Genomic DNA, 12,386 nt, shown 5'->3' on the forward strand with positions numbered 1-12,386 from the left:
TTGACCCTGCATGCGCTGGAGGAACTCTACTCTTCCAAGGCCAGAAGCCCTACATGCCTCTGTGTGCTGTACTTAACAGCCAACGGGCAAGACTGCCTCATAAAATGAGGTGTGACTGAGGTGTAAATCATAGTTTTTTTTTGGTGCAAATGTGACACGAGCACAGTGTCAGGAAATACGCAGCGACACTTCCTCCAACGGTTGATGAGGTCAGGCCGATTTGAACAGAGCGGCTCAGTGATAGAAGGGCATGAATCGCTTCCACACATGCTTACGTAGCTTTCCCAGTTATTTGGAACGTGTCGCGGCACCTGCTAATGCATAGCAGAATGTTACGAGTCAGTTTTGGGTGTCACTGACGAAAGCTAGCATGCGCACCAGAGACAGTAGGACTAGTATGAATGTTTAGAGTGAGCAGAGGGGGAATGTTTTTATTGCTGTTTTTATCAGACTGGGACCGTATTAAATATCATCGCGTCTGCGAATGGGTCAATGGTGTCCTCTAAAATATGCAGTGGATTACTTTCCCCAGTCCTGAGGACAGAGTCTGTACTTGCCTCCAGTCACATAGGTCAAGGAAGGAGGTAAGAAAAAGAAAGAAAAACACGCACGCCGTCTTTGTCTTAGCCTGAGACATCACTTCACAACCTATGTAGATCCTCCTGCTCCTCCTCATTTAGCCCCCCACAGTCAGAACAGACAAGGACCAGAGAACAACTGTCAGATTAGTTCATTTTTATTAGCCCTGTTGCCATAGCAGTGTGGGTTGCCATAGCAGATAAGACGTTTCGGGCCCCTTGGCCAACTCGTGGGTTCAGTGGTCGGCCTCAGTGTTCGGTCTCTCCACAGCGCGTAGCAGGCAGCTGTGGAGGAGGTAAGCAGGAATGTGATAAAGGTGGTATTTGCTGTCATCAGTCCCTGCACGCTGACGTCTATACGAATTCCAAGTTCCCCTCCCACCCATTTGTTTCCTTTACTCTCGAATGCCTTCTTCAGCCCCTTGACCCCTAAAAGAAGGGTCTCCCCCTGCTCCAAGGCCTCCCAGTTACCTCAGGTTTCACTGGAACAGACACACCCAATCCAAAGTTGTATCCTGGGTAGTAACACGTTGCAAAAGAAACGTAAGTTTCGACTACAAATTATTACAACAGACAGGTAATAATTTAAATGCTGACAGCCTCATAAAATTGGATTCATGACATAGAAGTGTCTGCTTTATTCAGAGATATGGCTTATTAAAAAAAATAAATTAAAAAAAACATTTAGTACATGCAACAGTGACTACATAAAAGTAAATCTTTTGAATGTTCCAAGGCGAAACTTGAATGAAATCCACTGACCTTACACAATTTCCTAAATTGTTGTGGTATGCCACTCCAAAGTGTGTCCAGATTGAGCACAGTTATTTAAATGTGTTACCGAAGGATTATATTTAACAGAAGAACCCTTTTCTTAACTCCCTTGGGATATTATTCCAAATGGAGTACGATAGACCTTCTCAGGAAATCCATCAATAAGCTCTTCACTGGTGTGGGTAATGACTATGAATGTCTGGGATTTGGGAAATAAAAATCCGAAAAAACAAACAAGCCATTTTGGCGGAGTGAAGGGTAAAGACTGGGCTCAATGAACACTGAAAGGACACAGCAGCAGCCCTGAAAGAACAAAGTCAGCGCTCAGGAGAAGTGCTCAACATACAAAGTCATTATGCGGGAGTGGTCCTGGACACAGAACAGAGGCGGACGGCTCTCCTCTGTGACTGAGGACTGGGGGACTCCGGCTGAGAGTGAGCTTCAGTTTGAAAGGTTGCTTTGGTAGTGGGGAGGCTGGGGCACAGAGTCAATGGGCAGACTGCTCTGCGATGAACCGGGCGAGCAGCGACAATAAGCTCTGCATGGCTTTGAGTCTGGATCTGAAGGGAACAGATTGACTGAGCAAGGTTCAGCAGGACATATCAGGGAGAGCAACACGATCCCTTATAAAAATGGGATATACTGCAATATAATGAAAAAAAATCTAAATATTGCAACCTTTTACAATTCATGAGCAAATATACAAACTGTTGGCACTTAGAGATATTGGAATAATATTTTTTCAGAGAAGTGGCTTTGCACTTTTGATTTATATTTATTACTATATGTTTATATAAAGTTCACATATATTTAGTATATTCTCCAAAAAAGTTCTCAATATATGAAAGTATATTCCATTTCTATGAGCGAGAGCAGCGCTGCTGCTCAGGATGGTCAGTGTTGTGTTTTCTGTTCCACTCTGTTTCCTGGCCTAGCTGTGCTGGTGTCAGGGCACCAGTGGAACAGATCGCTTCATTGTCCATTCCAGCAGCCAGACCATAATGTGCGGTTTCCATATTTTCCAAAAGAGTGGGGACAGATGTCACAGACCATGGGCTCTATTTTCTGGCAGCCGCATATCGTGTTGCGAGCGTCACACTGGCGAGGTGCTATTTTCATTCACTTTCAATCATGATATTCATGCAAAGAAAAAACAAATGGGTTTTTGGCTAGTGTACTTTCTTTAAAATGACTTAATGTCATTACCACTCGTGGTCAAGAAGATATTTCAAATAGGGGAGAGCTATTACTTCTCTTAAGAGTGAGTGACAGAAATGACATAATGACTTGGGTCCAATCAACATTTGTCCTATAGTTGTAAATTTTACTCTTATCCTTATGTACTTTTTCCTTCACAACCTCACAATAATCTTCTTGAGAAATTAAATGATTACTTGTTTAAATAATCCTTTTCTCCAAGAAATTGTATTAGTATAAAAGAATATAATTTTCCAATTATTAAGCATATATAGCTCATTACCTGTGTTTTTAATTTTCTACCGCTCCTTCTGTTTATCTTTATGAAGGGTGCCAATAATTTAGAGGGCACTGTGTGTGTGAGTGTGTGTGTGTATGTGTGTATGTGTGTGTGTGATTCCTCAAAATTTCAGCCTTGATGGATGCTGTCAGGGTCTTGAACTCAGCTGACTCAGCCACAAAAATGAAACATCAAGGATGTCTTTGGGCCTGAAGAATTTATTCCCCCTCACCCTCCGCCACACCTTTCCATTACCTGCCACACTGCCAGGATTGCAACTAATTCCTGTGTGATTTACTGCCAGTCCTACTCATACTTTTAAGTTTTCTCAAGGACCATAGCCCCTCCCCCGAGCTCTCCACCCAAGCATCTCCTCCCCCTTCTTTTTCCTGTTTAGATTACCATCTTTTATCTTTCCTGTTTTTCCAGAGTCAGCGTTCAGGGTGGGAACAGGGGGGAGAAAAAAAACATTTCCCTAAAAGTGAAATAAGGAAGAAATGAGGTGAAGGAAGGGAAAAAACACGCTGGGAGAGCGGAGGCCCGGGTTCGATGGGGTTGGGATGTGGCCCTTGTAATTAGCCCCGTTCCGGCACTCTGAAGCCAGCTAGGATGTGGCCCCGTGTTGGGAGGGGCCCTCCCAGACGGCAGATGCGGCTCTCCTGTGGGAGTTTCCTCACCGCGTCTTCACCGCGAAAAGAGCGGGCCCTTGCCGTCCGCCCCAGGGTCCCGGCGCAGCAGGCCTGGAGAAACACCTCGGCGTCCTCCGCCCTGGTTCCTGCCGGACCCTCCACCCAGATGTTATTTCAGCAGCTCTGACCTCTCCTTTCCCAAGGCTGTCCCGGCAGACTTGGAAGAGTGACAGGTTGTCCCTGTGCAACTCCTTTACGGCCTTATCGCCTGGGAAACGTGGAGCCGAGGAATCCTTCGGCAGGACGGCGGGGCGAGCCTGAGTCACAGCTTCAGGCGTGCGCTTGTAAGCGGGGTCGCCTTTCACCTCCCTCTGCGCTCCCACCCTGCCACCCCCCCACAGATAATCTGCAGGTGCAGCGAGCAGACAGGCCTCGAAGCACAGTCTTGACCCCCCCCACCCCACTGCAGCAACTGGCCACAGGGTGCTCAGATAGCGTGCCATCCACAGTGCCCTGTCTGTGTTAGCACACAGTATGGTGCCTCCCTGCACAGCCCCTTCTCTCCCAGCACCAGCAGTTCTGTTTTGAGGAAGTCAGCGTTTGGCATGCGTCCCACACCATGAGCCGGGGAGACAACCTCAGCAAAGATTAAAGCTGTGACTGCCGCTCACCTTTGCTGTAGGTTTCCCGGGTTACCAAATACAGCAGTGATTCTTAGACAGTCCCCAGGGCGGCAAACCACACCGTCTCATTAATGCGCAATTCCTGAACTTAACCTCCTTTCACAGACCTCCTTTCACCCAGCATGCAAACAACGCAAAAATCCGTTACTGCCTTGGTTTGATAAGGATAACCGCTTTCGCAAATAGGCCCTAGGACCGGTCTCAGATTTCTCGCTGTGGAGAATTTTAAACAAAATGAAGTCAGGTTGAATAAATTAAGTGAATGAACAATAATCCAGGAATGTTCCTAGTATGTCCCCGTACAGGATATGGGTGTGGACTGCACAGTCACGCAAGTCAGGCACATTCAGCTGATATGGAGGGAAGTACGGCTCAGTTAGTCAGGCTATTTTCGCACAGTGCAATCAATGAGTCTGCAACACCACACCTTACAGTGAATATTTTCCAGATGGAATAATAATGATTAAAAACATAAAAACTCACTCAAGCTAATGCCAGAAAGACTGGATATATTTGTGATTCCTGAACTCCTGTATAATAATCGAATACAATACCATACAAAGCAACTAAATAAGGCACGGGTCACAAACATGAGTTGCCAACTCTTACACTTTTGGCATGAGACGCACCGCATGCTGAAAGGCTCTATCACACAGTCTCACTCTACCCAAATACATCTCAGGGGAGTCCAACCAAAAATAAAACCGCTACCTGATTTTAAGAAATTGACAGAAGGACGCCCCCACCCCCCCCCCCCCAAGTTAGCCAATCGCAATAAACCCCCCCGTTGGTCCTAACACCTTGTGTTCCACCTGATAAGCCCGTCTGTGAGTTATCATCTAGACCTGAACACCAAGCAGGGCTATCATGCAGATCAGCTAAATGTCTGAGACCTCACAACTAACTGCCCCCCCCCCCCCTTCTTCCTTCAGGGCTGACATTTCTGACAATTTTTTCATTTTACAAACACAAATGCACACACGTTTCTGGATGTTATTTTAGATTGTGTGGCAGAAGACTGCTCTTTCACCGCATCACGTTGACAACTGTCTGTTTTGACTGGGTTTGCTTCTGAAATAACAATTTTGCAATTTAACGGTGTGAACCTGGCAAAAAAAACAAATCAAGATGAACACTGGGGAATCGGCCGCATATGATCCAGAGTGAACACATGCTGTCTTCCTACCACCCAGCCGTAATTATTTCTGTTGTTGTTACTTTAATGTAATACCCTCATCTATTAGAGCAAGTATTTGGTAATTGTGCGCATGAAATCTCAAGTGGATCCAGTTCTTTGATCAGTTCATTCCCCACCTCCTGCCTTCGGTAAGGTCACAAAGCAGTCTCACTCTCCCTGTACAAGCCCTACAGATGGATCATGTACTTCTGCCATCTCACTGCACTTTACAGCAGTGGACAGATAAAATAATAATGTGAAAGGATGTGTAAATGTTTTGTCTTCACTTGGCTGTTCAATACAATGGGTCTGGTAGGAAGTGGTGGTGGGAGGAAAGTAAGGAGACAAATCAGACAGAGAGTCTTACTTCCTACGAGTTAAAAAAAAAAAACCTGGTTGCAGTTTTTCCCTTTTTGAATGAAACAATCTCGACTGAGGTCCTGACTTTGTCTGTCTGTCTGTCGGTCTGTCTGTCTGTTATATGACAATAGGGAGTTCTCTGAAATAGCAACAGGAACAGCAACTTCAAAAACTATCCAGTGGCGTTTGATGAAGAAAACAGACGTGTTCAAGCTCATGTTTTCAATTAGACCCCTTAAAAAGCCCCAGCAATGTGCATGTGACTTAGCATTAATTGCCAGGGGTAATTACTCTCCAAACGAACGTGGCAGAGCCAGGGAAAATAAAATGTGTTTTTTCTTCCAGGTGTAAATGGTATACATAACCACGAGCCTGTAGCTTTCCCTTTTAACAAGCATGCCATAATGGAGGGTTACATGACCATAATGCCTGTACTGGCTAGCTATCCATGTCATTGTGGTCTTGCTTGTGCGATGTGGACCTGACATGATGAGTAAGTGTGATCTGATGAGATTTGGTGGAGCTCTGGAGACCATTTTGCCTCCTGACTGACATTTTAAACAGTGTTTTCAGTGATGGCTAGCAATTAATAGAATAAAATTCCAAAACAATATGTGCATGTATGTCCTATGATGGTTTGGATTGCTTTAATTAAAAGAGATATTTGATTGCATTAAATATTGTAGAGATGATGTGAACACGCACTTTCCTTCTCTTTTAAAATGATGTCTAATTAGAACATTTCCATTACCAGGTTATCTGAACCTGGAGTTGTTGTTTGGCTATTTTGCAAACAAAAAGGAATAAGCACAGACGGACGGAGGCAAATCTGCTCTTAAACCTCCGGCAGCTGTAAAACCACATCAGGGTGCCCTTGAACAAAGAGCGCACTGCAACAGCAGTAACTGTGAAGACACAATGCGAATGCAGATGCCAGTCTGGTGTTCATTAAAGCTGTTTAGCAAAGAAAATATTGTTACTAGAGAATGCGTAGTCATTTTCAGCTCTTGTCTTGGCCAATTATTTTGTATGTATGAGAACTGGGTTTGGTTTCCTCTATTGTTTTTTTTTTTTTGTTTTTTTTTGTTAATTTTTTCAGCCAGGCTCTGTTTGTTTAGATTTGACCTGTAGATTTGAACTACACTCCTTTCTAGGCACTCATTTTACCATGCATCTTGCCAGAATAAACGGATGAACTAATGCAATGGGAGGAAGAATTGGGATGTTTGTCTTAGATTTTCCTGTTTAATTGAAATTGTTCAACTTCTGTGCTGCAACAAGAGATTTAAATATTTACATACCAACGACTGCAACCTCTGAAAAATGTATTAAACAGTAGGATGTGGTTACACTGTTTCTTCCCTGGTTGAAATCACTTATCTTCGAGCAGTTATGTAAATTTCTCTGGAAACGACTGACACAAGACAGGCTTCCCAACGCAGTCATGACTGGACGGAATGTCTGTCAATGGCCGTGGGACGGGAGGAAAGAAGGCAGTATTATTTAAGTGTTTTCCTTGGCAGCCCCCTTTGTTTTCGGTAGACAAGTGTTTTACAGATCCAGCGCATTGAGACAGAGAAGCAGGGGTTTATCGCCCCTCTCTGTCCCCCGGGGCACGCCTGTGTCACCACTGGACCAGCCCTTTCATATCAGAGTAGTGCATTTGCATGCTCGAAACGCGTCCAGTCGCAGGACAAGAACACGAGCGCCCCTTTTCTCCTCTGTTACGAGCAGTGTGGTGTGAGAGGTCAGGCACGGGTCTTTGCTGATATGAACGGGTGTGTCGTATCTGTCTGGGTTGATAAAATGGCCTGGTTTGTGCAGATGCAGATGTTGGGGTAGGCGGAGTCAGAATTCAGGGTGTCCAACCCTGCTCGTGGTCTGGAGTAGTCTAATTGTCTGTAATCTTACCACCGATCTAACCACTGTCACTAAGTGCGACTGACCACGCCCAGGCCTGCCTGCCCAAGCCACAGCAGCACTCAGATTCCACACATTTATGAAGTCTAAAAGTGGCAGTAGGAGCTACAGAATCAAACTGTCCCAGAAATATCATTTTTGCTTACATCAGTAAATATGAAAACACGTCCCCTCCCCAATCTCCTATACTAACAGTATCCAGACAGGGCACAGAACAAGGTTGCCAACAGATTTCACTCGATGACATCAAGCATTTGTAGCTTTGACCAAGACCACCGTGGAGTACCGTAGTGCTGTTTACATATTTTGCAGGACCACATCATCGCTGAATTCTCCTGCCGGGAAACAGTGCGATGGATAGTTCCATTACAGTCCCTGCTATTTCCACCATCCACACTGTCCTTAGACATGAAAACAGAGCAGGCAGAATATCTCGCCTGCTCCCTCTCTCCCCACTGCTGCGCATTCACACCAGGGCTGTGAGCCTGTGAGAGTAGTGTGGGAGTCACAGAGGGACGCCGACACCTCTGAAATGGAGCCGCTTCAGCTCACAGCTGGCTGTCACGCCTGCACGCCTTTTGTGTCCTCAGTCGGAATGTCTGTGAGGAACAGAGTCCTTCCTGGGTTAGGCGTGTCTGACTGACCTGCCAGGTTCTCCCTCCTTCCCCTGCCCCCGCCCCCACCCCTGCCCCTGCCCCTGCCCCCGCACCCACCCCTGCCCCTGCCCCTGCCCCTGCCCCCACCCCTGCCCCCCTGCCCCGCCCCCACCCTGTCAGGTCTTCTACAGGTCTCTAGGCAGGTATAATGAGCTAGCTAACACTTCTTTCTAACTAACAAAATGACAATGAAATTGTCAAGACATCATTAAGTTCCTTGCATTTTATCACACAACTGAACACGGCGTTGCCTTACCCACACTACTTGCATTTACTGTACCCTATGTACCCGTACTGCTTTAGAAGCTGTGTGTGTGTGTATGTGTGTGTGTCTGTGAGTGTGTGTGTGTGTGTGTGAGAGAGAGAGAGAGAGAGAGCTAGAGAGAGAGACAAAAGATAAAAACGCACACATTCAATTCACATAATCTCAACCACGAGAGGATATTACGATTTCAGACATCAGTGTTCCATTTTAAGATTTGTCCAAACTAAAGCCGTATTCATGTTGACTTCTCTAGCACAAAGGCTGTTTATACAAACTTGGATCTGCCGCTGTGCTCCAAGCCAAGCTCCGAGCCAATGACATCACTGAGTCCACTGTGTCATTGATTAAACCTTGACTAAAGCAATTAACCCCGAGGACAAGATGAGAGCTTTGTACAAAGAACTGAAAGTGAATTCATGTTCATAGATAGGAAAAAATAGCCTCAAGAAAAGTACAAATTTAAGTTGCCATAAAACTATTAAACTGAAAATTTTGTTTAAAAAAACACTGACGTCATCAGATTTGGCATCCGCAGGCAAACTTGCGTGCCACTTCCAAGAAAGATGTCCATTTTTCCCCATACAGCAACACATGTAGTTCATTCCAAATGCTTTACAATCCTTCACAAATTATGAATTAAAGAACACACTGAACCAATCATCCCTGTTCAAAACCGCAGGAACAACAAAGTTTCCCTCTACATTCATTGTAAATGTACCAACATAATGTTCAACAAGCTGGCTTCACTCGCATGCCCGCACGGTCGTATATTTAGCTGATTTTGGTCACATTCTAAGCGGGAGTTGCACGCAAGTGTCAACAATATAACAAGCCCGTGTGACTGGAGGTGTGCGATTGGCTGTGGGAAGAGGAAGGCAGACCTGAGCCAACATCCCAGCGTATTCCTGGTCAAGCTGGAGAGCTGCTAATAGAACACATGCTGTGGGTGCTACAGTCCAGCAGCATGGTTGGCTCTCGTTCTGCCGTGTGTATTCTGAACTGGTTGTATTAGGATAAAAAAAACCCCGAAAACCCTCTCTGAAATTCCTGGACATCATATCCAAGTTCTTCATGAGCTAATTAGACGCAGGGTAGGGGGGTGAGTGAGGGATGTGTCCTTATTATTAGATTTCCTTTTTAACATAGAAATCTAATAACTCCATACCGGATTGGATTTCAGTGTGGGCGTATGCATGTGGGTGTGCGCATGTGTCTGTGCGTGTGTGTATTTGTGTGTGTGTGTGTGTGAATCCATCCCTGTGTCTATGCGTGTATGTCACAGTGTATGTTTGACTGTGCATGTGTGCTGCATAGATATATAATCTGTGGGGGATGCTGGAAAGTGTGCATGAACAGGGTCTGCCATGCCAACCCTTAACTGGGAAGCTGGCATATTTGCCATCCCAATTCATTCTTCCAGAAAAGTGTTTTTTACTGAGTAGTGAAGATTTATCAGTTTGGGTAACTAGTATTGTGAGTTCACCGCAATAGACAAGGGCACTTTACTGCAACTAGAATATCTGCAGTTTGAGCTCTGGTGTACACGTTACCATCCACTGAACCACATGGATCTTTAAAATCCCTGGCTTCCAGAGTCCTGTCCAAGCCGCACCTCACCCCTGTAATTTCTAGGGGCCTTGCCTGGTTTGGAACAGCACCTCTCCACCAGCCGCATCTCACCTTCCAGCAGAACGAAGGTTTGGAGATCGTCTTGCCCCAAATGGACGTCACCCATGAGGACCTCATTTTAATCCCTGCTGAGTCGACAGGAGTGTGTACCACATCCCCATCGACAGGCCGTTTATCCTCACACCACCCTCCCCTCCCCACCACCTGCTCATTATATGTACACGCGACTTCACATGACTGACAGGATTCCATGGCAATCCGAGTGGCCTGGCTGTCAGCTCCTGATGTGGACTTTCAGAAGCTGCCCATGATGAAGCCACTATCCCTGGGAAATCCATACTCTAAAAAACTGAAGGTAACTTGGGCTGGTGTGCTAATGTAACAGGATGCTTGAAACAGTTGAAAGAAAACAGGCATGGCCAAAAAAAAGAAAAGAAAAGAAAGAGCTTGTTTCCAACCCCTGCTGCCGTTGCACACCCAGCCCAGCTCCACCCACTTTGCTCAGGATGCAGCCCGTAATTGCTCTCCACTACAAGTTTCCACTCAGAGTGAACCCCTTTGTTCTGGGGTTTTCAGCAAACACAGTACAGACCTATTCAATATACCACACGTGTGTGATTTGTGCATTATCCATAACTACTGGCATAGTCCAATTTAAAGCATGAGATGATCCCATTAAAACATGATTTGTTTACCTGCCCTATATTTACCCTGTTTAGCCACCAACACCTACCTCTGCACTAAGAGCACTGCATTCCTAACATTGAAGAATTACGCAACATTCTAGGAGCTTCAACTTTATGAAAACTCACGTGAATAACTCCCATCAAACTCCCTCCAATATTTCAGACTTGAGCAACACTTGTGTAATCCAGCACCCTTTCAGGAGTATCAGAGTCACTCTGATAGCAGCACCAGCATCATATCAGCAGGAAGGTAAAGGGAAAGGGCAGTACTCACCACGCAGGAGCAGAACGCTCAGAACCAGGGCCAACGCCATCCTTCCCCAGGATCCATTCATTTTCACGGTGGACGCAGCCATCCTCCTTTGTGTGAGAGTGGCCGGTGAGCGGGCGAGCGAGCGCGTGTGTGAGAGAAAGCAGTGGCTGTGATCAGAGCCGGGCTGAGTGAGTTTAGGATTTCCTGTCTCTGTGAGCTGCTCTGGCGGGATAAGGCGTAGCTTGTGCTCCCGCAGTTTTTTATAGGAGCCCCCCTCCCACCTCCACTCTCTCTCCCACCCCTTTTTCCCCCAGACCATCTACTGTGGCAATTGGTCCTTGTCCTGCCCTCTCTCTCTCTCTCTCTTTTTTGGTATGTGAGAGAGCAGAGGTAAATATGTTTGTGAATGTGTGTGAGAGAGAGAAAGAGAGAGTGTGTGAGAGAGAGAGAACATTGAGAGAGAGAGAACAATTTGAACATTCCTCAAATTACAATTATTTAGGGCTAAAAATCAGTTCTACAGGAAACTTCAACATTGCAGTGAATGAACTAAGGGAGAAAGCACGCAGGGCCTTCTACGCCATAAAACGACAAATTTGTGTAGAGATTCCAATTAGAATTTGGCTTAAAATCTTTGGAGCTGTAATCGAACCAATTGCTCTTTATGGCAGTGAAGTGTGGGGTCCACTCATCAGTCAAGAATTTGGCAAATGGGACAAACATCCAATTGAAACCCTGCATGCAGAATTCTGTAAACATATCCTGAAATTACATAGAAACACAACAAACAATGCATGCAGGGCAGAATTAGGCCAATACCCATTACTTATCAAAATACAAAAAAGGTCAATCAAATTTTGGAAGCACCTAAAACAAAGTGACCCCCACTCACATCAATACAAAGCCCTGCAATACCAAGAGTTGAGCAAAGCAAACAATCCCCTCACTCAGCTGGTCCTGAGCCTTAGTTCCCCACATACACTAACACACACTAACACCTCACCTGCTCAGGATCAGAACAAAACTACAAACATAATTAGAATAAACCAAATTGCAACACAGCTGAAACAGAATTATATAACCTACTGGGAAACTAAAACAAAATTGCAAAGTAAAATGAAATGTTATTTGGCCCTAAAAAGACAGTATGCTGTAGCGAACTACCTGACCACAGTTACTGACAAAAAACTGAGAACCACCTTGACGAGGTACAGACTCAGCGAGCACCACTTAGCTATAGAAACTGGCAGGCACAGACAATCATGGTTGCCAGAAGAAAAAAGATTGTGCCAACAGTGC

The 12,386-nt window shown here is 45.4% G+C and overlaps 1 protein-coding gene across 1 annotated transcript in view; it reads right to left on the bottom strand.

Annotated features, from left to right (window-relative positions):
* LOC135234338 (hematopoietic progenitor cell antigen CD34-like) overlaps window positions 1-11,335 on the bottom strand; it is a 28,308-nt gene extending 16,973 nt beyond the window's left edge. The window contains exon 1 of the mRNA XM_064298838.1: window positions 11,109-11,335. Within this exon, the coding sequence (XP_064154908.1) occupies window positions 11,109-11,190 (82 nt within the window). The 5' untranslated portion in view covers window positions 11,191-11,335. The remainder of the gene's footprint in view (window positions 1-11,108) is intronic.
* Between the last annotated feature and the right edge of the window lie 1,051 nt (window positions 11,336-12,386).

The sequence above is a fragment of the Anguilla rostrata genome, chromosome 11, assembly GCF_018555375.3.
Source record: "Anguilla rostrata isolate EN2019 chromosome 11, ASM1855537v3, whole genome shotgun sequence".
In the NCBI taxonomy this organism is placed as follows: domain Eukaryota; kingdom Metazoa; phylum Chordata; class Actinopteri; order Anguilliformes; family Anguillidae; genus Anguilla; species Anguilla rostrata.